General features: G+C 43.8%; 1 protein-coding gene across 1 annotated transcript in view; it reads left to right on the top strand.

Annotated features, from left to right (window-relative positions):
- LOC120045675 (neuroendocrine convertase 2-like) overlaps nucleotides 1-26,311 on the top strand; it is a 94,312-nt gene that overhangs the window by 23,290 nt on the left and 44,711 nt on the right. The window contains exons 3-5 of the mRNA XM_038990613.1: nucleotides 20,649-20,762; nucleotides 21,225-21,333; nucleotides 23,750-23,787. Of these exons, the coding sequence (XP_038846541.1) occupies nucleotides 20,649-20,762; nucleotides 21,225-21,333; nucleotides 23,750-23,787 (261 nt within the window). The remainder of the gene's footprint in view (nucleotides 1-20,648; nucleotides 20,763-21,224; nucleotides 21,334-23,749; nucleotides 23,788-26,311) is intronic.

The following is a 26,311-nucleotide window of genomic DNA, read 5'->3' as shown; positions in this document are numbered from 1 at the left end:
GCGGCTCTGGCAGCTCAGGACAGACGGGCGAACCTGGAGGGAGGAGACGGAGAGACAGCCTGGTGCGTGGGGCTGCCACCGGAGGCCTGGTACGTGGAGGAGGCACCAGATAGACCGGACTGTGGAGGCACACTGGAGGTCTCGAGCACCGAGCCTGCACAACCTTTCCTGGCTGGATACTCCCCGTAGCCCGGCCAGTGCGGCGAGGTGGAACAGACTGCACTGGGCTGTGCTGGCGAACCGGGGACACCGTGCATAGGGCTGGTGCCATATACCCCGGGCCGAGGAGAGGCACTGGAGACCAGATGCGCTGAGCCGGCTTCATAGCACCTGGCTCGATGCCCACTCTAGCCCGGCCGATACGAGGCGCTGCGATGTAACACACCGGGCTATGCCTGCGCACCGGGGACACCGTGCGCCTCACGGCATAACACGGTGCCTGCCCGGTCCACCTCTCTCCACGGTAAGCACGGGGGGTTGGCTCAGGTCTCCTACCTGACTTAGCCACCCCCCCCGTGTACCCCCTCCCAATAAATTCTTTGGGCTGCCTCTCGTCCCAGCCGCGCTGCCGTGCTGCCTCCTCATACCACTGCCTCTCAGTTTTGGCTGCCTCCAGCTCTTCCCGGGGGCGGCGATATTCCCCAGCCTGTGTCCAGGGTCCTTCTCCATCTAGAATCTCCTCCCATGTCCATGAGTCCAGATTGCACTGCTCCTGGTTCCCACGCTGCTTGGTCCTTTTTTGGTGGGTAGTTCTGTCACGGCCGTTTAAAGGAGTGGACCAAGGCGCAGCGTGATTAGAATCCATTCCTCTATTTATTTAAACGAAGAACACTTTAACAAACTCACAAAACAACAAAACGTGAAGCCAACGTAGTGCTCACAGGCAACTAAACAAGGACAACTACCCACAAAACCAACTTGGAAAAATGGCAATCTAAATAGGCTCCCCAATCAGAGACAACGATAAACAGCTGTCTCTGATTGGGAACCCATCCAGGCCACCATCAACCTAATTACCGCTAGACAATACAAAATCCCCATAGATAACAAAAACTCATAGACCAGACAAAAACTAAACAACCACCCTTGTCACACCCTGAACTAACCAAATAATAAAGAAACCAAATATAACTAAAGTCAGGGCGTGACACCCACAGAATAGAATACGTCAACTTTTGTACTATGGGGGATAGTAGATTGACATAGGCTAGTGCTTTTGCGGTTTGGTAGGCTTACTTGGCTGACGAAAAATACATTTGGACTGTCTTCACTTGTAGCCTGTGAGAAAGACCCGAACACGTGACGAAGAGCCATGTGAGTGAGAGGTGCTTCAGCAAGCAGCCGGGAAAAGGGAATTATAATTATTATTTTCAGCCCAAGGGTACAACGGTCGCTGGCCGCGAAAAGCATGGATTTTTTTATGTGGCATTACAGCCACGCAAAGGGGATGCAGCTGGGAAATTTGAGGCATTATCAAGTGCTTGTCAAATTGTGAATTAGAGACTGGTGAAGTGTGTACAGCCTGCACAAAAAATAGAGCAGTGCTCATGCCCTTCATGCAACTTATTTCAAATCATCATTAGAGCCGCATCATGCAGCCTTAGAGTGTATTCAAAATCAAAACATATAGCCCAACATTTTTATCACAACTAGTTGCACAAAGAACTCTAAATGAACTACCTCAAATTGTTTGGAGAAAAGATCCTTTATATTTTCAATTGTATTCTTCATACTATAAAATAATATTCTAAGTAAATCTTGTCTGCTAGTAAATGAACTAGTGTAGCCCACAGCCATATGGCATAGCCAGATCAGGGCCTAACATAAGGACAACTCAGAGTATGCTATTTTGTTCTTCTGAAATAGACTACATTTTCTTCATATTATGTTTCTTTAGACCTGTCTAAAATAAATAATGGATTTATTGTGATGCCTACATGGATTTATGAGACTTTTTAAAATGTAAATGTTCCAAAGAATTTTGAAAATAGAAATGGTCAAATATTGTATAATCCAGGTGTGCAAAGCTCTTAGAGACTTACCCAAAACGACTAACAGCTGTAATCGCTGCCAAAGGTGTTTCTAACATGCATTATCTCAGGGGGGTGAATACTTATCTAATCAAGATATATTAGTGTGATATTTCTCATAAAAAAATTGACATTACAGAGTATTTTGTGTAGATCGTTGACCAAAGATGACATTAAATCCATTTTAATCCCACTTTGTAACACAACTAAATTTGGAGGGGGTCAGGGGGCGAATTCTTTCTGAAGGCACTGTAACTGACGAGAGAGCATTATCTGCCAAGCCTCCTCAGAGCAATGCAGAGACAGACACCATTTGAATGTCTGCAGAGTCGTTACAACTTTATCTTCACACACAAAGCGATTACATCCCTCTGTGACCAAGCGAAAGTGGTTGTTTTTCAATTCTATGAAATTATTTAGTATTTTTTCATGTTGAGAGCTCTAAATCCAGCTGAGAATATCACAGCAAGATGAGAATATGATTGCTAGACTGCCCCCTTTCTTGTGCTATCTCCCAGGTTGGGCTCCGTCGAGCCGAGGGAGAGCAAATCGATTCATTGTATGGATAGGACAGAAAATACGACATGTCACTCCATATGCAAATGTGGGGTGTGAAACCTGACAGTTCAAGTCAGCTCCACTGACAGAGTGGTAACAAGAGCAGACCGATGGGGTTTTCTGGCACAATAAGGCACTGGACTCTACGATGTTCACAGAGCGCTTTGTACACACAAATGTCAGTCGGAACTGGTCCAGAACTGCTAGAAGTCCCCAATATATGGGACTTAACATCAAAGAGGTTTAACGTTAAATATTTCACTATCTAGCCAAGTTTATTCACATAGATATACTGTAAAGGTGAAAAAGGCATCGACAGACCCTGGTTACTGGCTTGAAAAGAATGCCTACAGCAAATAGGCACCTAAAGTAGGTTACACCAAGCACATAGAAATGTCCTCAAAACTGCTGCAGATTTTCTTCAGCGATTGAAAAGAAGAGCATAATATCAGTACTTCTTCATGAATGGGTTGCTTTTATCAGGATATGGAATGCAATTTCTGTGTTTAAGGGCGAAAGCAATTTTGTCGAAGATGCAATAGATGCAATAGCCTAACCACAATCATTATGATATATTATACACCGAGCAAGGCTATACAGAAAGGGTGCTCAAACTTTTGGGCTTGGTGGGCCAAAATCTAATCTAAGTGGTGGGCCACGAGCTAAACAAATAGACATCATTTATTTTTTTATTTTTTTTGGGGGGGGGCAGGCTTTTTAGGGTATTGAAATAATAGCTTTTTCGAAAGTAATCACTACGCCAGCATGTCTGTGTCAATAACTGATTTCACCTGTATTCCTACACTTTTGACTTCAAAGTAACACTCAGCTTTGTTAAAAATACACTCAAGTAAAACTATTATATTCATCATAGTGATTCAGGAGTATAATATTCTCCACCAACATTAGACAACTATACAGAAATCCCTCAAATTGCTGAAATAAGTCAATTAAATCAATAATGAGAGAATAGTCAGATTAACTGATAACTAAAATAGCAGTGCAGATGACACTCTTTTGCTAAGTGCAGAGATGTTTTATAAGTAATGCATCTGTAGGGGACTTTTACTAATGCTACAGACTTTGTGGCACAGCAGAAAGTTCAGCTATGTGAGTAAATAATGTATGAAGATATGAATGTGAGCCACTCCAGATCACTAATCCGGCAAATGGACGTAAAACAGCACCAACACGAGCAGATCTACATCTGGGATGCTTTGTTTTAATCAGCTGTCTGCTTGACATGATCCTATGTGGTCCTGCAGTTATGGGTTTTAGATTTTTTGGGGTTCTGAAGTATTGGGAGAGGTTAGCTGCACACTGTTGCTGCCTCCATCTCCTTTGAAGTATTACTAGCTGGTTTTTCTGTTGTCTTTTGTATGTTTCTCCTAGCACAATGGATTGTATGACCCAGATAGAATCCCTTTCGATTACTTTGAAAGCAATTTTTTATTACTTTGAAAGCAACTGTCCTTTTTGTTACTCTTGTGTTATGAAAGACCACATTAGATTTTTTTTCAGGTCAAAGTCATTCATCTGAATTAGAAAACCAATACCCATGTCTGTGTAATTAAGTTGCATTCATGAGCCTCTGAAAATTAATTTAAACAGACATAAGGAGTCATCCTGATCTTCCAGCAAGCCAGCCCCCCCAAATATTTTTAAGTGGCTTGTTGACTTAAGTAGAGTATTGATTAGTAGTTTCTGGATTAGATGTTTTTCCATCTTTCCAATAGAAAAGGTTGGGGGTTGGCTAATGTGATTCTAGATCTGGTCAAGTGCAACTTTTCCCTCAAGTTAACTACAGGTCTGTGACACGTCTGCTTGTGTCTTCATTTTTACATGATCCCTCTTCCCTGTCCTTTCATATCATGGCATTCGTTCCACTAGGTGAATATGACCTTTCAATTATAATCCATTGGCCTACATTTCTGACCAAGAATGTAAAAGGTACTCTATCTTTGTACTTTATACCATCTTTGATATCACAAGACATTTAAAAAAAAATCTACTCCAGAGTAACATGTTTGAAGGGAATGAACCCATCTAAATGTGCTGTATCTTGGTGCTCTGAAATAGAGATGATTTAGAGAGAGAGAAAGGGAGGGAGCGATCGATAGAGAAATAAAGGAGTACAGCACAGCCCTTTGAAATTATGTCTGGGTTGGTGGCATTTCTAGCATGCAGCCGGAACAGGGAGCAGGCAGCAGGCGGAGAGCGGGTGGGGAGCGGAACAGGGAGCAGGCAGCAGGCGGAGAGCGGGTGGGGAGCGGAGAGGGTGGCGGGGCACAGGCTCCGTGTGATGATGTGAGTAGGTGATATGACACGCTGGGTCGAGGGCTGTCTCGAGGGAAACACCAGTGATGTAATGGAAACCACTGATGGATTGATGGAGGGATGGAGGAAGATAAAGGGAGGGAGAGAGGAAGATGGAGGGAGATAGGCAAATTGAAGGAGAAAGGGAGAGAGATGAAGGAAGATGGATGGTTACTTTACGCGTGGCTACATAAAATGGCTATACAGCACACATGAGTCTATTTTCCATCTATGCTGTTGGACAGTTTCCTGTATCTAAAGGAAACGGTATACACTATACAAAACATACAATGCGTCTCAGTCTGCAATCCTTTTGTGACAAAATGCTAAACCTTTTTTCTGTAACGTAGGATTGTCATGGGTCCATACTGAGTGCTATATCTGTTGCAGGTACTTAGGCAGTAAAATAAGAAATATGTTTTTTATGGGCTTGGTCCCTTTTAAAGACAACAATAAACTCAGCAAAAAAAAAACATCCTCTCTCTGTCAACTGCATTTATTTTCAGCAAACTTAACATGTGTAAATATTTGTTTGAACATAACAAGATTCAACAACTGAGACATAAACTGAACAAGTTCCACAGACATTCTCAATCCAAGATGGCGTAGCAACATAACAAGATTCAACAACTGAGACATAAACTGAACAAGTTCCACAGACATTCTCAATCCAAGATGGCGTAGCAGTCAGACGTCTATGTCTTTGTCCTGCCCTTGTATATATCTTTTTACATATTTTTCTTCGCATATCTTTTAAAAATATTTTCTTAAACCTCAACTTCTAAATACTCTCCTGCAACCCGTCTCACCCAATGTGGCGTGGATCTGCTTTTTTCTAAAGTATTTCTATTTACTTCGGATCTGGAATCCCTCAACTGAAGCTAGCCAACTAACTACCTACCAGCTATCAGTTAGCAAACCATTGCTAGCGGTCATCAGCTAACCTTTAGCTCGGAAAGCGCTCGCCAGTTCGAACAATGTGACTCAAACCAGAGCATAAAGGACCTATTTCTCTCCATATCCCCGGATTCCTATCGCAAACTCTGAACATTTTCATCTGGATCTTCGCAACTAGCTAACCGCAATCCTGGGTGACCATTCCTGGCTAGCGTTTCCATCCCGGAGCAAGCACCAATTAGCCTGAAGCTAGCCCGGCCAGGGCTCCTGTGCTACCACCGAAGCCCACTCCTGGGCTACAATATCCGGACCCCTTCTACTGCCGGTACGGGGCACGTAACCCTGCCGATCCTCTACGACTAGAATACCGACATAATCTGCCAGAGGACTCCAACAGGCCCCTCAGGCTGCTAGGCCTGCTAGCTACCTAGGTCTACCTGGAACCCTACTAATGGTCTACGACTGGTCTATCAACGTCACCGCACGAAGAGGCAAAAACAGACTTACCCCCATCGCGACGTCCCCCAAAGGCTAACTTACTAGCCCCGGTCTGCTAACTGCTAGCTTGCCTGCCCCGGTCTGCTAACTGCTAGCTTGCCTGCCCCGGTTTGCTAACTGCTAGCTTGCCTGCCCCGGTCTGCTAACTGCTAGCCCCTGCTAACTGCTTGCTTGCCTGCCCCGGTCTGCTAACTGCTAGCTTGCCAGCCCCGGTCTTCTAACTGCTAGCTTGTTTAGCCCCGGCCTACTAACTGTTAGCTTGTTAGCATCAGCCTGCTAGCATCAGACAAACTAGACACACAACATAGAATGCCCACCCAGCTCACGTCCTGACCAACACTAAAACAAGCAAAACACATAAGAACTATGGTCAGGACATGACACACCCCTTGTCACACCCTGTAACGTTCGTCTTGTGGTGAATGAACGGACCAAGGCGCAGCAGGTGAGGAATACATACTAATTTATTGAATGAAAGACGAAAACACTGACAAAACACTAGAACAAACTACAAAACAATAAACGAAGGCAACAGACCTGAAACAAACGAACTTACATATAGACGAAGAACGCACGAACAGGAACAGACTACCTAAAACGAACGAACAAACGAAACAGTCCCATGTGGCAGACACAGGAACAATCACCCACAAACAAACAGTGAGAACAACCTACCTTAATATGGCTCTCAATCAGAGGAAACAGTATGTTTTATATTCCAAAACATGCATCCTGTTTGCAACAAGGCACTTAAGTAATACTGAAAATATTGTGGCAAAGAAATTCACTTTTTGTCCTGAATACAAAGCTGCATCATGCTTAGGGCTGTTATGGTGACACTATTACTATCTTGACGGCAGTCAAATTCCAGGTGACCGTTTAGTCACGGTAATTAGGCTTCAAGCTCTGATGCTGTTTGTCAGTAGTAGCCTACCAAACTTGCTAACTGCCTGGTACTCCGCACTCTATTGTCGCTCTAATCACTCTGACAACAATGCAAATATTAGCGAAAATTGAATCAAACCCTTCATGAGAGCCCATGAGCTTGTTTCTATAGGTTATGCAATTGGGTGAGAAAACAGAGTGATGGCCTCTATTAAAAAGAGGATGATCCTATCAGCGTCCTACAGGCTAGGCCTACTATATATATTTCTCAACTTTCCTAATATTAAGCACATTGCTTCTCTTTTCAACAGGAGTATAGCCTATCTGGCTGGCATGTAAATGAATCACGTGAAAAGCATCCTCCATTCGCTATTTAAGTGCATAGATGACATGTCGTTTTTCCCGCTGCCCCTGTATTGTGACAGGTGCACGATAATGGTCTATTCTAAATCAAAACAAATTTCACACATATAATTTAGTATATGTAAAAACAAGATTCAAATAAGAATAGTGTGATGGGTGACAATATTAGCCTATCACTTGTGAATGATAAATTATCACTTGTGAATGATGCCCATTTTAAGGCAAACAGCACATTATTATTATTTTTGCGACTTTTTCAAATCATGTTTTATTTATTTTTTATTTAACCTTTATTTAAAATAAAGCACATTAATCTGCTTTACAAGGGGTGTAGAGCATAACTGGCATACATACGCAGCCATACATTTCAAGTTTGGGAAAGATAATTTTCACCATAAAAATGCAACTTTATAATAAAAGCAATTCATGCATAATCACATTTGTGGCCACTTTTGAGAATGGTGTTATCAACATTTTAAGCTAAACATTCTCATTTGTTTCGTCAGGCTCATTACTTAAAAACATTTTTTTTTATGCTAGTGGTTGTATTAATTTGGGATCGATCGCATTCCACAACTATCCCAGACTATGTTTGGAATATTTATTTCTCCCACTGTCACGGCCGTTTAAAGGAGTGGACCAAGGCGCAGCGTGATTAGAATCCATTCCTCTATTTATTTAAACAAAGAACACTTTAACAAACTCACAAAACGTGAAGCCAACGTAGTGCTCACAGACAACGAAACAAGGACAACTACCCACAAAACCAACTTGGAAAATGGCAACCTAAATAGGCTCCCCAATCAGAGACAACGATAAACAGCTGTCTCTGATTGGGAACCCATCCAGGCCACCATCAACCTAATTACCCCTAGACAATACAAAATCCCCATAGATAACAAAAACCCTAGACAAGACGAAAACCCATAGACAATACAAAAACTAAACAAACCACCCTTGTCACACCCTGAACTAACCAAATAATAAAGAAACCAAATATAACTAAAGTCAGGGCGTGACAGTACCCCCCCCCCCCCCAAAGGTGCGGACTCCTGGCCGCAAACCTAAACCTATATGGGAGGGTCTGGGTGGGCATCTCCCCGCGGTGGTGGCTCTGGTGAGTGACGCAGACCCTGACCCTCGCCGCGGGCCCCGGGCAGGAGGGAGACTCTGGCAGCTCCGGGCAGGAGGGAGGCTCTGGCAGCTCCGGGCAGGAGGGAGACTCTGGCAGCTCCGGGCAGGAGGGAGGCTCTGGCAGCTCCGGGCAGGAGGGAGGCTCTGGCAGCTCCGGGCAGGAGGGAGGCTCTGGCAGCTCCGGGCAGGAGGGAGGCTCTGGCAGCTCCGGGCAGGAGGGAGGCTCTGGCAGCTCCGGACTGGCGGCTCTGGCAGCTCCTGACTGGCGGGCGGCTCTGGCAGCTCCTGACTGGCGGGCGGCTCTGGCAGCTCCTGACTGGCGGGCGGCTCTGGCAGCTCCTGACTGGCGGGCGGCTCTGGCAGCTCCTGACTGGCGGGCGGCTCTGGCAGCTCCTGACTGGCGGGCGGCTCTGGCAGCTCCTGACTCACGGGCGGCTCTGGCAGCTCCTGACTCACGGGCGGCTCTGGCAGCTCCTGACAGACGGGCGGCTCTGGCAGCTCCTGACAGACGGGCGGCTCTGGCAGCTCCTGACAGACGGGCGGCTCTGGCAGCTCCTGACAGACGGGCGGCTCTGGCAGCTCCTGACAGACGGGCGGCTCTGGCAGCTCCTGACAGACGGGCGGCTCTGGCAGCTCCTGACAGACGGGCGGCTCTGGCAGCTCCTGACAGACGGGCGGCTCTGGCAGCTCAGGACAGACGGGCGAACCTGGAGGGAGGAGACGGAGAGACAGCCTGGTGCGTGGGGCTGCCACCGGAGGCCTGGTACGTGGAGGAGGCACCAGATAGACCGGACTGTGGAGGCACACTGGAGGTCTCGAGCACCGAGCCTGCACAACCTTTCCTGGCTGGATACTCCCCGTAGCCCGGCCAGTGCGGCGAGGTGGAACAGACTGCACTGGGCTGTGCTGGCGAACCGGGGACACCGTGCATAGGGCTGGTGCCATATACCCCGGGCCGAGGAGAGGCACTGGAGACCAGATGCGCTGAGCCGGCTTCATAGCACCTGGCTCGATGCCCACTCTAGCCCGGCCGATACGAGGCGCTGCGATGTAACACACCGGGCTATGCCTGCGCACCGGGGACACCGTGCGCCTCACGGCATAACACGGTGCCTGCCCGGTCCACCTCTCTCCACGGTAAGCACGGGGGGTTGGCTCAGGTCTCCTACCTGACTTAGCCACCCCCCCCGTGTACCCCCTCCCAATAAATTCTTTGGGCTGCCTCTCGTCCCAGCCGCGCTGCCGTGCTGCCTCCTCATACCACTGCCTCTCAGTTTTGGCTGCCTCCAGCTCTTCCCGGGGGCGGCGATATTCCCCAGCCTGTGTCCAGGGTCCTTCTCCATCTAGAATCTCCTCCCATGTCCATGAGTCCAGATTGCACTGCTCCTGGTTCCCACGCTGCTTGGTCCTTTTTTGGTGGGTAGTTCTGTCACGGCCGTTTAAAGGAGTGGACCAAGGCGCAGCGTGATTAGAATCCATTCCTCTATTTATTTAAACGAAGAACACTTTAACAAACTCACAAAACAACAAAACGTGAAGCCAACGTAGTGCTCACAGGCAACTAAACAAGGACAACTACCCACAAAACCAACTTGGAAAAATGGCAATCTAAATAGGCTCCCCAATCAGAGACAACGATAAACAGCTGTCTCTGATTGGGAACCCATCCAGGCCACCATCAACCTAATTACCGCTAGACAATACAAAATCCCCATAGATAACAAAAACTCATAGACCAGACAAAAACTAAACAACCACCCTTGTCACACCCTGAACTAACCAAATAATAAAGAAACCAAATATAACTAAAGTCAGGGCGTGACACCCACAGAATAGAATACGTCAACTTTTGTACTATGGGGGATAGTAGATTGACATAGGCTAGTGCTTTTGCGGTTTGGTAGGCTTACTTGGCTGACGAAAAATACATTTGGACTGTCTTCACTTGTAGCCTGTGAGAAAGACCCGAACACGTGACGAAGAGCCATGTGAGTGAGAGGTGCTTCAGCAAGCAGCCGGGAAAAGGGAATTATAATTATTATTTTCAGCCCAAGGGCACAACGGTCGCTGGCCGCGAAAAGCATGGATTTTTTTATGTGGCATTACAGCCACGCAAAGGGGATGCAGCTGGGAAATTTGAGGCATTATCAAGTGCTTGTCAAATTGTGAATTAGAGACTGGTGAAGTGTGTACAGCCTGCACAAAAAATAGAGCAGTGCTCATGCCCTTCATGCAACTTATTTCAAATCATCATTAGAGCCGCATTATGCAGCCTTAGAGTGTATTCAAAATCAAAACATATAGCCCAACATTTTTATCACAACTAGTTGCACAAAGAACTCTAAATGAACTACCTCAAATTGTTTGGAGAAAAGATCCTTTATATTTTCAATTGTATTCTTCATACTATAAAATAATATTCTAAGTAAATCTTGTCTGCTAGTAAATGAACTAGTGTAGCCCACAGCCATATGGCATAGCCAGATCAGGGCCTAACATAAGGACAACTCAGAGTATGCTATTTTGTTCTTCTGAAATAGACTACATTTTCTTCATATTATGTTTCTTTAGACCTGTCTAAAATAAATAATGGATTTATTGTGATGCCTACATGGATTTATGAGACTTTTTAAAATGTAAATGTTCCAAAGAATTTTGAAAATAGAAATGGTCAAATATTGTATAATCCAGGTGTGCAAAGCTCTTAGAGACTTACCCAAAACGACTAACAGCTGTAATCGCTGCCAAAGGTGTTTCTAACATGCATTATCTCAGGGGGGTGAATACTTATCTAATCAAGATATATTAGTGTGATATTTCTCATAAAAAAATTGACATTACAGAGTATTTTGTGTAGATCGTTGACCAAAGATGACATTAAATCCATTTTAATCCCACTTTGTAACACAACTAAATTTGGAGGGGGTCAGGGGGCGAATTCTTTCTGAAGGCACTGTAACTGACGAGAGAGCATTATCTGCCAAGCCTCCTCAGAGCAATGCAGAGACAGACACCATTTGAATGTCTGCAGAGTCGTTACAACTTTATCTTCACACACAAAGCGATTACATCCCTCTGTGACCAAGCGAAAGTGGTTGTTTTTCAATTCTATGAAATTATTTAGTATTTTTTCATGTTGAGAGCTCTAAATCCAGCTGAGAATATCACAGCAAGATGAGAATATGATTGCTAGACTGCCCCCTTTCTTGTGCTATCTCCCAGGTTGGGCTCCGTCGAGCCGAGGGAGAGCAAATCGATTCATTGTATGGATAGGACAGAAAATACGACATGTCACTCCATATGCAAATGTGGGGTGTGAAACCTGACAGTTCAAGTCAGCTCCACTGACAGAGTGGTAACAAGAGCAGACCGATGGGGTTTTCTGGCACAATAAGGCACTGGACTCTACGATGTTCACAGAGCGCTTTGTACACACAAATGTCAGTCGGAACTGGTCCAGAACTGCTAGAAGTCCCCAATATATGGGACTTAACATCAAAGAGGTTTAACGTTAAATATTTCACTATCTAGCCAAGTTTATTCACATAGATATACTGTAAAGGTGAAAAAGGCATCGACAGACCCTGGTTACTGGCTTGAAAAGAATGCCTACAGCAAATAGGCACCTAAAGTAGGTTACACCAAGCACATAGAAATGTCCTCAAAACTGCTGCAGATTTTCTTCAGCGATTGAAAAGAAGAGCATAATATCAGTACTTCTTCATGAATGGGTTGCTTTTATCAGGATATGGAATGCAATTTCTGTGTTTAAGGGCGAAAGCAATTTTGTCGAAGATGCAATAGATGCAATAGCCTAACCACAATCATTATGATATATTATACACCGAGCAAGGCTATACAGAAAGGGTGCTCAAACTTTTGGGCTTGGTGGGCCAAAATCTAATCTAAGTGGTGGGCCACGAGCTAAACAAATAGACATCATTTATTTATTTATTTATTTTTTTGGGGGGGCAGGCTTTTTAGGGTATTGAAATAATAGCTTTTTCGAAAGTAATCACTACGCCAGCATGTCTGTGTCAATAACTGATTTCACCTGTATTCCTACACTTTTGACTTCAAAGTAACACTCAGCTTTGTTAAAAATACACTCAAGTAAAACTATTATATTCATCATAGTGATTCAGGAGTATAATATTCTCCACCAACATTAGACAACTATACAGAAATCCCTCAAATTGCTGAAATAAGTCAATTAAATCAATAATGAGAGAATAGTCAGATTAACTGATAACTAAAATAGCAGTGCAGATGACACTCTTTTGCTAAGTGCAGAGATGTTTTATAAGTAATGCATCTGTAGGGGACTTTTACTAATGCTACAGACTTTGTGGCACAGCAGAAAGTTCAGCTATGTGAGTAAATAATGTATGAAGATATGAATGTAAGCCACTCCAGATCACTAATCCGGCAAATGGACGTAAAACAGCACCAACACGAGCAGATCTACATCTGGGATGCTTTGTTTTAATCAGCTGTCTGCTTGACATGATCCTATGTGGTCCTGCAGTTATGGGTTTTAGATTTTTTGGGGTTCTGAAGTATTGGGAGAGGTTAGCTGCACACTGTTGCTGCCTCCATCTCCTTTGAAGTATTACTAGCTGGTTTTTCTGTTGTCTTTTGTATGTTTCTCCTAGCACAATGGATTGTATGACCCAGATAGAATCCCTTTCGATTACTTTGAAAGCAATTTTTTATTACTTTGAAAGCAACTGTCCTTTTTGTTACTCTTGTGTTATGAAAGACCACATTAGATTTTTTTTCAGGTCAAAGTCATTCATCTGAATTAGAAAACCAATACCCATGTCTGTGTAATTAAGTTGCATTCATGAGCCTCTGAAAATTAATTTAAACAGACATAAGGAGTCATCCTGATCTTCCAGCAAGCCAGCCCCCCCAAATATTTTTAAGTGGCTTGTTGACTTAAGTAGAGTATTGATTAGTAGTTTCTGGATTAGATGTTTTTCCATCTTTCCAATAGAAAAGGTTGGGGGTTGGCTAATGTGATTCTAGATCTGGTCAAGTGCAACTTTTCCCTCAAGTTAACTACAGGTCTGTGACACGTCTGCTTGTGTCTTCATTTTTACATGATCCCTCTTCCCTGTCCTTTCATATCATGGCATTCGTTCCACTAGGTGAATATGACCTTTCAATTATAATCCATTGGCCTACATTTCTGACCAAGAATGTAAAAGGTACTCTATCTTTGTACTTTATACCATCTTTGATATCACAAGACATTTAAAAAAAAATCTACTCCAGAGTAACATGTTTGAAGGGAATGAACCCATCTAAATGTGCTGTATCTTGGTGCTCTGAAATAGAGATGATTTAGAGAGAGAGAAAGGGAGGGAGCGATCGATAGAGAAATAAAGGAGTACAGCACAGCCCTTTGAAATTATGTCTGGGTTGGTGGCATTTCTAGCATGCAGCCGGAACAGGGAGCAGGCAGCAGGCGGAGAGCGGGTGGGGAGCGGAACAGGGAGCAGGCAGCAGGCGGAGAGCGGGTGGGGAGCGGAGAGGGTGGCGGGGCACAGGCTCCGTGTGATGATGTGAGTAGGTGATATGACACGCTGGGTCGAGGGCTGTCTCGAGGGAAACACCAGTGATGTAATGGAAACCACTGATGGATTGATGGAGGGATGGAGGAAGATAAAGGGAGGGAGAGAGGAAGATGGAGGGAGATAGGCAAATTGAAGGAGAAAGGGAGAGAGATGAAGGAAGATGGATGGTTACTTTACGCGTGGCTACATAAAATGGCTATACAGCACACATGAGTCTATTTTCCATCTATGCTGTTGGACAGTTTCCTGTATCTAAAGGAAACGGTATACACTATACAAAACATACAATGCGTCTCAGTCTGCAATCCTTTTGTGACAAAATGCTAAACCTTTTTTCTGTAACGTAGGATTGTCATGGGTCCATACTGAGTGCTATATCTGTTGCAGGTACTTAGGCAGTAAAATAAGAAATATGTTTTTTATGGGCTTGGTCCCTTTTAAAGACAACAATAAACTCAGCAAAAAAAAAACATCCTCTCTCTGTCAACTGCATTTATTTTCAGCAAACTTAACATGTGTAAATATTTGTTTGAACATAACAAGATTCAACAACTGAGACATAAACTGAACAAGTTCCACAGACATTCTCAATCCAAGATGGCGTAGCAACATAACAAGATTCAACAACTGAGACATAAACTGAACAAGTTCCACAGACATTCTCAATCCAAGATGGCGTAGCAGTCAGACGTCTATGTCTTTGTCCTGCCCTTGTATATATCTTTTTACATATTTTTCTTCGCATATCTTTTAAAAATATTTTCTTAAACCTCAACTTCTAAATACTCTCCTGCAACCCGTCTCACCCAATGTGGCGTGGATCTGCTTTTTTCTAAAGTATTTCTATTTACTTCGGATCTGGAATCCCTCAACTGAAGCTAGCCAACTAACTACCTACCAGCTATCAGTTAGCAAACCATTGCTAGCGGTCATCAGCTAACCTTTAGCTCGGAAAGCGCTCGCCAGTTCGAACAATGTGACTCAAACCAGAGCATAAAGGACCTATTTCTCTCCATATCCCCGGATTCCTATCGCAAACTCTGAACATTTTCATCTGGATCTTCGCAACTAGCTAACCGCAATCCTGGGTGACCATTCCTGGCTAGCGTTTCCATCCCGGAGCAAGCACCAATTAGCCTGAAGCTAGCCCGGCCAGGGCTCCTGTGCTACCACCGAAGCCCACTCCTGGGCTACAATATCCGGACCCCTTCTACTGCCGGTACGGGGCACGTAACCCTGCCGATCCTCTACGACTAGAATACCGACATAATCTGCCAGAGGACTCCAACAGGCCCCTCAGGCTGCTAGGCCTGCTAGCTACCTAGGTCTACCTGGAACCCTACTAATGGTCTACGACTGGTCTATCAACGTCACCGCACGAAGAGGCAAAAACAGACTTACCCCCATCGCGACGTCCCCCAAAGGCTAACTTACTAGCCCCGGTCTGCTAACTGCTAGCTTGCCTGCCCCGGTCTGCTAACTGCTAGCTTGCCTGCCCCGGTTTGCTAACTGCTAGCTTGCCTGCCCCGGTCTGCTAACTGCTAGCCCCTGCTAACTGCTTGCTTGCCTGCCCCGGTCTGCTAACTGCTAGCTTGCCAGCCCCGGTCTTCTAACTGCTAGCTTGTTTAGCCCCGGCCTACTAACTGTTAGCTTGTTAGCATCAGCCTGCTAACTGTCTGAATCGCCGTGTCCCCAGTCAGCCCAACCACTCACTGGACCCATATGTTCACTTGGCTACGCATGCCTCTCTCTAAAATCAATATGCCTCGTCCATTACTGTCCTGGTTAGTGATGACTGTCTTATTTCACTGTAGAGCCTCTAGCCCTGCACAATGTGCCTTAACCAACCATGTTGTTCCACCTCCTACATATGCGATGACATCACATGGTTTAAACGTCTCTAATGACTATATCTCTCTCATCATTACTCAATGCCTAGGTTTACCTCCAATGTACTCACATCCTACCTTACCTTTGTCTGTACACTATGCCTTGAATCTATGCTATCGAGCCCAGAAACCTGCTCCTTTTACTCTCTGTTCCGAACGTGCTAGACGGCCAGTTCGTATAGCCCCACTCCCACTCCCCAGGTGCTCTCATTTGTTGACTTCTGTAACTGTAAAAGCCTTGGTTTCATGCATGTTAACATTAGAAGCCTTCTCCCTAAGTTTGTTTTACTCACTGCTTCAGCATACTCTGCCAACCCGGATGTCTTAGCCGTGTCTGAATCCTGGCTTAGGAAAACTACCAAAAACCCTGAAATCTCCATCGCTAACTATAACATTTTCCGCCAAGATAGAACTGCCAAAGGGGGCAGTGTTGCAATCTACTGCAAAGTTAGCCTGTAGTTCTGTATTACTATCCAAGTCTGTACCCAAACAATTCGAGCTTCTACTTCTAAAAATTCACCTTTCCAGAAACAAGTCTCTCACTGTTGCCACTTGCTATAGACCTCCCTCTGCACCCAGCTGTGCCCTCGATACCATATGTGAATTGATTGCCACCCATCTATCTTCTGAGCTCGTGCTACTAGGTGACCTAAACTGGGACATGCTTAACACCCCGGCCATCCTACAATCTAAGCTTGATGCCCTCAATCTCACACAAATTATCAATGAACCTACCAGGTACAACTCCAAATCCGTAAACACGGGCACCCTCATAGATGTCATCCTAACTAACTCGCCCTCCAAATACACCTCTACTTTTTTCAATCAAGATCTCAGCGATCACTGCCTCATTGCCTGCATCCGTAATGAGTCTGCAACCAAACGACCACCCCTCATCACTGTCAAACACTCCCTAAAACACTTCTGCGAGCAGGCCTTTCTAATCGACCTGGCCGGGGTATCCTGGAATGACATTGACCTCATCCCGTCAGTAGATGATGCCTGGCTATTCTTTAAAAGTGCCTTCCTCACCATCTTAAATAAATATGCCCCATTCAAAAAATGTAGAACTAGGAATAGATATAGTCCTTGGTTCACTCCAGACCTGTCTGCCCTTGACCAGGACAAAAACATCCTGTGGCGTTCTGCATTAGCATCGAATAGCCCCTGTGATATGCAACTTTTCAGGGAAGTTAGGAACAAATATACATGTTTTGTTTATTCCATGTGTAACTCTGTGTTGTTGTATGTGTCGAATTGCTATGCTTTATCTTGGCCAGATCGCAGTCGCAAATGAGAACTTGTTCTCAACTAGCCTACCTGGTTAAATAAAGGTGAAATAAAAAATAAAATAAAATGTGACTAACAGAAATGGAATAATGTGTCCCTGAACAACGGGGGGGGGGGGGGGGGGGGGGGGGTGTCAAAATAAAAAGTAACAGTCAGTATCCAGTATGGCCACCAGCTGCATTAAGTACTGCAGTGCATCTCCTCCTCGTGGACTGCGCCAGATTTGCCGGTTCTTGATGTGAGATGTTACCCCACTCTTCCACCAAGACACCTGCAAGTTCCCAGACATTTCGGGGGGGAATGGCCCTAGCCCTCACCCTCCAATCCAACAGGTCCCAGACGTGCTCAATGGGATTGAGATCCAGGCTCTTCGTTGGCCATGGCAGAACACTGTTCCTGTCTTGCAGGAAATAACGCACAGAATGAGCTGTATGGCTGGTGGCATTATCATGCCGTAGGGGGGAGGAGGATTTCTTCCCTGTAATGCACAGTGTTGAGATGACAACAAGCTCAGTCCGATGATGCTGTGACACACCGCCCCAGACCATGACGGACCCTCTACCTCCAAATCGATCCCGTTCCAGAGTACAGGCCTTGGTGTAACGCTCATTCCTTCAATGATAAACGCGAATCCGACCATCACCCCTGGTGAGACAAAACTGCGATTCGTCAGAGAAGGGCACTTTTTGCCAGTCCTGTCTTGTCCAGCGACGGTGGGTTTGTGCCCATAGGCGACGTTGTTGCCGGTGATGTCTGGTGAGGACCTGCCTTACAACAGTCCTACAAGCCCTCAGTCCAGCCTCTCTCAGCCTATTGCGGACAGTCTGAGCACTGATGGAGGGATTGTGTGTTCCTGTTGTAACTCGGGCAGTTGTTGTTGCCATCCTGTACCTGTCCCGCAGTGGTGATGTTCGAATGTACCGATCCTGTACATGTGTTGTTACATGTGGTCTGCCACTGCGAGGACGATCAGCTGTCCGTCCTGTCCCCCCTGTAGCGCTGTCTTAGGCGTCTCACAGTACGGACATTGCAATTTATTGCCCTGGCCACATCTGCAGTCCTCATGCCTCCTTGCAGCATGCCTAAGGCACGTTCACGCAGATGAGCAGGGACCCTGGGCATCTTTCTTTTGGTGTTTTTCAGAGTCAATAGAAAGGCCTCTTTAGTGTCCTAAGTTTTCATAACTGTGAGCTTAATTGCCTACTGTCTGTAAGCTGTTAGTGTCTTAATCACCGTTCCACAGGTGCATGTTCATGGGAAACAGTTTTTAAACCCTTTACAATGGAGATCTGTGAAGTTATTTGGATTTTTGCGAATTATCTTTGAAAGACAGGGTCCTGAAAAAGGGACGTTTCTTTTTTTGCTGCGTTTGTGTCCTCTAGTCTTGTAAAGAGCAGGTTTAATGGCTGCTCCCTTATCTATGGTGGTAAAAAACATTGGACGATGACTAGTCCGCTCACTCTCCACCATGTGTGTTTGCACATTTAAACACTGGGGGGACTTTCTCTAATTCCATATCTGACTATTTTCAACAAGCACACAGTTGAAAACAAATACTGACAGTGGGTTTATTCAACATTATTAACTTAAAATCATAGTAATAGGTAACCTAGCAATGGTTGAATCACTATTGGGCAACATTTTGCCACTAGCTGCAAGTTGTTATATTTTAAGTCAAGTCTTTAAAGGGAATTTAAATATTTTGAATTCATTAGTAGCGTTGTGATGAAAATGTACCCTGAGATTATGCAAAATGATGTTAATTCCATCTCCGGATAAGCTGTTAGCAGGAGAGAGGTACATTTTTAGAGCTCGTCTTAAGACAGCACTGTGTACTGTACCAGTCATTCTGAGCAAGGAGTTCTAAACCTTCCAACTAAATTACAGAGTCCTTGAGTAGCTGGTGACAAGTAGAGCAAGGTCCTTTTCTCTCTCTAATAACTCCCAGATAGGGCTGTAGAGAGAATAAAGCATTACTATACAGGCACTTGATTTGGCTCTGACCGCTGTCTGATTCATCTTCATTGCTATACCTTTCTGTACCTTGGTTTAACTTCCTCAGTGTCGCTGAGAAGGGCAGATGATTCAAGGCTTTTATCCGTTAGATGAGGTCCAATAAAAAATTCAGCCAGGTTGCAAGTTCATGTAGCAAAATTGGTTATATTTTCAGACTTCATCCATTTTATTGACTTGAACTTTTCTGATGATGATATTGTGCATTTTGCTGTACAGTAAATGATAGACGAAAGCGTGTGGATTTCAATACATTTGCAGATGTGGAGATACCTCTGCTTTTAATGCTTGACTGTTCAATTATTTCCTAATGGGATTTTTGGACTAAATGCTAAATAGGCTTAAATTACATTGCCTGCAGCAAAACACACTGCCCCCTCACCAGATCATTAATGTCTACCTTTCATGTTGAATACTGTTTGTGTCCACAGTCAGTTTATCTTGATTAGATCAGACTATATAACCCAGATATTAACAAACCTCTCCTCCAGAAACACCATTGTAAATCCTAATGAAATCGTGAAAAAAACACCCTCTGATGTTGATCCTGTTTTTGCAAAAGGGTCCATGTTGCAGCCGTGAATAAGCTCTTTAGTAAAAATCATAGCACAGAATTCTCTTTGATCCACCCCAAAGTGTCTTTGATGATGGGAACAAACACAAGGACTTTGTGAGGCTAATTGGGATGTTATTTTGTTTGCAAGGACACCATCTGAAACAGTCTCTATGTGTGTGTGTTGTGGTACTGTAGGGACCCACGGCCCCAGGTGTAGGCCCTGTGTGATTTAGTTGATTCAGACTAGGACAAATAGAATTAGCCTGTTTTATGTGACGTCCTCCTCCCTACACCAGAGACACAGCTGGACGTGGGAGGGCATTAGGGATGTACTTTTAACCCCACGTATAGTTCCAATGTACCAATGTGCTTTGATTTAAAAGATACAACGTTATGCCAATTAATAACATTCCCTTTGAATGTGTTCATCTCTATCGAATTAGCATACATTCTCTCCAATGTACACTGTCACAGTTATACTAATTATTTTCTAGGTAAAGTGTTTATGAGTGAGTTTTATTGTAGAGTTACAATATACATACTGACGTACATTCTTATTATACACTCTGACTATATTGATTCTGATGACTCTCAATATAAAAGCCTCATGGTATGATATTTGCATTTCCTTCCTCAGGTAAAGAATGTGTTGGACCAAGAGGGCTTCGGCCGACAGAAGCGAGGCTACAGAAGCATCGATGAAATTTACATCACAATGACCGACCCCCTATTCAGCAAACAGTGGTATCTGGTGAGAGGTCATCATTTATCATTTCATGTCAGCCTCAATTTTGTTATTTTACCCACGGATCACTGATCACTGATCCCAGACATATTCACTGCTGCTCCTCCTATGGAGATGATGTCTTTTCATTAGGCCAGTCAATATTGCCCATGCCATCTCATCTCCCCGTTCATGTCACCCACCTCCCCAATGTTTACCCTGAACTGACAAGTGTGACTTTCCTGTCTTCCGGGGCCAATGTGCCTTCCATTATTCCACTTGTCAGATTAAACGCTCCCCAGTAGGTTCCCAGCAAAGTACCATATCCGTGACATTTACTTTTCCCCCTCCCTCTCATCCTCCACACCTCATCTCTTCCTCCCTCTTCCTTCGCCTTATCTTCCTCCATGTTGAGTAATTCTCTAATGACTCCTCGGCTGGGTGTCCTGCATCATGGCCTGTCTCCATATTGTTTGTGTGACTGATTAGATCAACACTGGCCAGGCTGATGGGACCCCCGGACTCGACCTCAATGTGGCTGAGGCTTGGGGACTGGGTTACACCGGGAGAGGCATCACCATAGCTATCATGGATGATGGTAGGTACCGTTATAGGCCTTACAGTTGAAGTTGTATCACTATCTCTGTAGAGATCATCACTGGGAGTGTAGTTCTGGGCTGGAGTTAAATTCTTTACACCAGGGGTGTCAAACTCATTTTGGCCGAGGGCCACATTCGGTCTTCACCGAGTGCCAGATGGTTGAAAATGCAGTTATATTTCCTCACTGTTAAAATGTGCAATTAATAAAAGTCTTCTATCTATGTTTTTATGAATCTTTGATTAGCCCTCACTGTTGAGCTTTCTTTTCGGTGATTGCAAGCAAGCTGAACAGAGTGAAGAAAATGTATAATGTAGAGCAACTATAATTTCTACACAGTTTCGATTTGGTTTTTGTAATTAAATATAGATTGACATTATTTTTTTATTTTGTCAATTCACCCGCGGGCCACATTGAAACGGCTCGTGGGCCAGGGGCTGTATGTTTGATACCCCTGCTTTACACCCTGTAGCTCTTCAAGACCAGAGTTGGTAGCCACCGGTAACCATCGGTGGCTACTACATTGTGTGTTGATTAGAAATAGCTTGAAAGGTAATATTCATCCACTTGTTATTGTGGTTAATTATAGTTCATTGTGACAAGGTATCCACATGTGGTTAATTAACTAATTACAGTGCCTTGCAAAAGTATTCATCCCCCTTGGTGTTTTTCCTATTTTGTTGCATTACAACCTGTAATTTAAATAGATTTTTATTTGGATTTAATGTAATGGACATACACAAAATAGTCGAAATTGGTGAAGTGAAATGAAAAAACTAACTTGTTTCAAAAAATGATTTATTAAAAAAACGGAAAAGTGGTGCGTGCATATGTATTCACCCCCTTTGCTGTGAAGCTCCTAAATAAGATCTGGTGCAACCAATTACCTTCAGAAGTCAAATATTTAGTTAAATAAAGTCCACCTGTGTGCAATCTAACTGTCACATGATCTGTCACATGATCACAGTATATATACACACCTGTTCTGAAAGGCCCCAGAGTCTGCAACACCACTAAACAAGGGGCACCACCAAGCAAGCGGCACCATGAAGACCAAGGAGCTCTCTAAACAGGTCAGGGGCAAAGTTGTGGAGAAGTACAGATCAGGGTTGGGTTATAAAAAAATATCCTAAACGTGAACATCCCACAGAGCACCATTACATCCATTATTAAAAAATTGAAAGAATATGGCACCATAACAAACCTGCCAAGAGAGGGCCGCCCACCAAAACTCACGGACCAGGCAAGGAGGGAATTAATCATGGAGGCAAAGGAGACCAAAGATACCCCTGAAGGAGCTGCAAAGCGCCACAGCGGAGATTGGAGTATCTGTCCATAGGACCACTTTACGCCGTACACTCCAGAGAGCTAGGCTTTACAGAAGAGTGGCCATAAAAAAGCCATTGCTTAAAGAAAAAAATAAACAAACACGTTTGGTGTTCGCCAAACGGCATGTGGGAGACTCCCCAAACATATGGAATAAAGTACTCTGTTCAGATGAGACTAAAATGAAGCTTTTTGGCCATCAAGGAAAACGCTATTTCTGGTGCAAACCCAACACCTCTCATCACTCCGAGAAAAACATGCTGTGGGGATGTTTTTCATTGGCAAGGACTGGGAAACTGGTCAGAATTGAAGGAATGATGAATGGAGCTAAATACAGGGAAATTATTGAGGGGAAACCTGTTTCAGTCCTCCAGAGATTTGAGACTGGGATGGAGGTTCACCTTCCAGCAGAACAATGACCCTAAGCATACTGCTAAAGCAACATACGAATGGTTTAAGGGGAAACATTTAAATGTCTTGGAATGGCCTAGTCAAAGCCCAAACCTCAATCCAATTGAGAATCTGTGGTATGACTTAAAGATTGCTGTACCCCAGTGGAACCCATCCAACTTGAAGGAGCTGGAGCAGTTTTTCCTTGAAGAATGGGCAAAAATCCCAGTGGATAGATGTGCCAAGCTTATAGAGACATACTCCAAGAGACTTGCAGCTGTAATTGCTGCAAAAGGTGTCTCTACAAAGTATTGACTTTGGGGGCCGAATAGTTATGCACGCTCAAGTTTTCAGTTTTTTTTTCTTATTTCTTGTTTTCTTGTTCAAAGTGATAGTCATGTTGTATACATCAAATGACACAAACTCGATTTTAATTCCAGGTTGTAAGGCAACAAAACAGAAAAATGCGAAGGGGGTGAATACTTTCGCAAGCCACTGTAACTTTTAAGTAAATGACATGTACAGCATACATGTACAGACCAGCTCCCAATTAAAATGTAATAAGCACAACGTAAAATCAAAGTCACCATTTCCTGTTTCAGATTTTCTTATAAAAGTCCAAATCTCCCCTCAAGACCTGTATTCTTTTGAAGAAAAAATTGTAGCATTACCTCATAAATTTCTGTTGAAATTGTTACAGGGATCGATTATCTCCACCCAGATCTTGCATCAAACTACGTAAGTACTTGATCATTTCACAATATTCTCCAATAATTCCCTGTATTGCTGTTCTGAAATAAAATCACGCCTTGAAGTGCCGGTTTTGGCTGGTCTGTTGTTGAGTGCCAGTGGCGGTGCCAGTGGCAGGTGTATTCCAAGTTTCCTTCATGGTTGGCAAGTCTCCTTGTGTCCTTTGAGGACAGGGAAACGGGCAGCCAGCCAACCAAGCTGTTTAATGTTAATGCGCCAGCACTGTGACAGGCGGGATGGCAGGCCGATCTGTCACTAGCACAGATAATGCCAGGGTAGCTAGCGCCGCATAATGTGAGGCTCCAACTCCAGAATACTGATAATAACACCTCAAAGAACTGTCAGTGTCGCTGGCCAGAAAGAGGGAATAGAGGAAGGAGTAAAAGTAAGGAACTACGTCTTTGAAGAGTATCTTAAAAGACTCTCACCACGCTCGCCTCCCCCTAAAAATGTCACTTGTCTTTTCCTAGTAGCACTGACTTTGCTTATAAATACCTTGAGGGAAAATATAATTGATACGATTGTGATATGTTGGTGTCTCTCCCAACTATTTTAAGATGAATGCACTAATTGTAAGTAACAATGGATAAGAGCATCTGCTAAATGACTAAAATGTAAATGTAAAAATGGAACTCACATTACAAAACATCTCCGGACTATGTACTCAATAAGCTCAGTGTGTAGTGTTAAATGGCTAATTTCTGAAATCCTGAAATGGCTGTTTTGCTTTGACTGATAGTGAGAGCTGTGAATCTTATCGTGTCAGATCTGAGCCAATGACAGAGGCTTTATAGCAGCCCATTGCTGATACAGGGAAACAGTCTTTTGTAAAACAGCACCATCCATTAATGTGTTATCTTATAGAAATACAGTAATGAACAACACTGAAAGGCTTTGCTGCATAAGTGTAGTTGGACACACACACACACATACACACATAGCCTTTCCTCCACACCATTTTCTCTTTCTTTACATATTGGAAAGATTTAGAGCTTCAGAGATGAGAAGGTGAGAGATGAGACGGCAAGAGAGCGAGGGAGAGAGAGGGAGGGAGGGAGAGGAAGGGAGAGAGATGAAGACATGTAAACAATTTTCTTTCACTCTGAGGATATTGGAAAAGCTTCAAACTATCATAGACGTTGTGGTTCATGCATGATTCCTGTGTGTGTGTGTGTGTTTATTTCTTGCCTGTGAACGGGGATGAGTCTAAGCCCAAAAATAGCTGTGAGCGTGGCAGTCGGGTTGATGCAGGAGGAACATGCTCTACTGGTCTGATGGATCATGATGTGTAAGGATCTAAAACTAACTTAGTGCTACACACTTCCTATGTGTGTGTGTGTGGTGTATTTGTGTGATGTATATGCGTGTGTGTGTGTGTATGTGTTTGTATAGAGCACTGTTTCCTGATCTTTTCATGCTGATCCTCTACAGAAATAATTCCCCCACCTATCAGTAAAACTATAACGCATTGAATATGCCATTCATCATTCAATTGAGATTGAAATACATTTGTGTGTGTGTCTGAATGGGTGAGAGTGTGTGTGTAAGAGGCTGATAAACTAATTTAGTGCATCTTCACTCTCTTCCAGGGCCGAAGTTGTTTTTGATATAATTTCTACCTATTTCCTCGAAGCCTACGAACACTGCAATCAGCCAGTATTGATTGGTCTTCATTAGTATGCGCAAGAGCGCACATTTATGTGTGTGTGTGTGTGTGTGTTTGTGTGTGTGTGTGTAGGGTTGCCACATTCTATAACACCTTGTATGAAATTGTTTCCTTGTAGTAAATTATTATCTTATTATCTTTGTGACGAAGAATTGTTAAAGACCCAGTGCAGTCAAAAATGTGATTTTTCTGTGTTTTATATATATTTCCACACTATGAGGTTGGAATAATACTGTAAAATGTTGAAAATTATGATAATGCTCTTTTAGTTTAAAAGATGTTTGAAAATACAGAAATTTCAACCTGTTTTGGTGGGATGGAGTTTTGGCCTGCCTGGTGAATTTGTTAAAACCTCTTTGGGCTAGGGGGCAGTATTTTGACGTCCGGATGAAAAGCGTGCCCAAAGTAAACTGCCTGTTACTCAGGACCAGAATCTAGGATATGCATGTTAATTTGAATAGCAAACACTCTAAAGTTTCTAAAACTGTTAACATAATGTCTGTGAGTATAACAGAACTGATATGGCAGGCGAAACCCCGAGGACAAACCATCCCCCAAAAATAATAATTCAGCCTACCACTATTTCCAATGGCTGTCATGTTAATTATGAGGCAAAAACCACCCAGATTGCAGTTCATAGGGCTTCCACTAGATGTCAACAGTCTTTAGAAAGAGTTTCAGGCTTGTTTTTGGAAAAAATAGCTCTAATTTGTAGTTTTTCTAAGTGGATCCCATTTTGGCTGTAGTGTTTTCATGCGCGTGGATGAGAGCGCATTCTTTGTTGTTTATCTCCGGTAAAGACAATAACGATTCTCCGTCTTAAATTGTATCATTTATTTACATATT

The sequence above is a fragment of the Salvelinus namaycush genome, chromosome 4 (assembly GCF_016432855.1).
Source record: "Salvelinus namaycush isolate Seneca chromosome 4, SaNama_1.0, whole genome shotgun sequence".
In the NCBI taxonomy this organism is placed as follows: domain Eukaryota; kingdom Metazoa; phylum Chordata; class Actinopteri; order Salmoniformes; family Salmonidae; genus Salvelinus; species Salvelinus namaycush.
The sequence above is the reverse complement of the archived record's forward strand: the minus strand, read 5'-3'. Positions and strand labels throughout refer to the sequence as shown.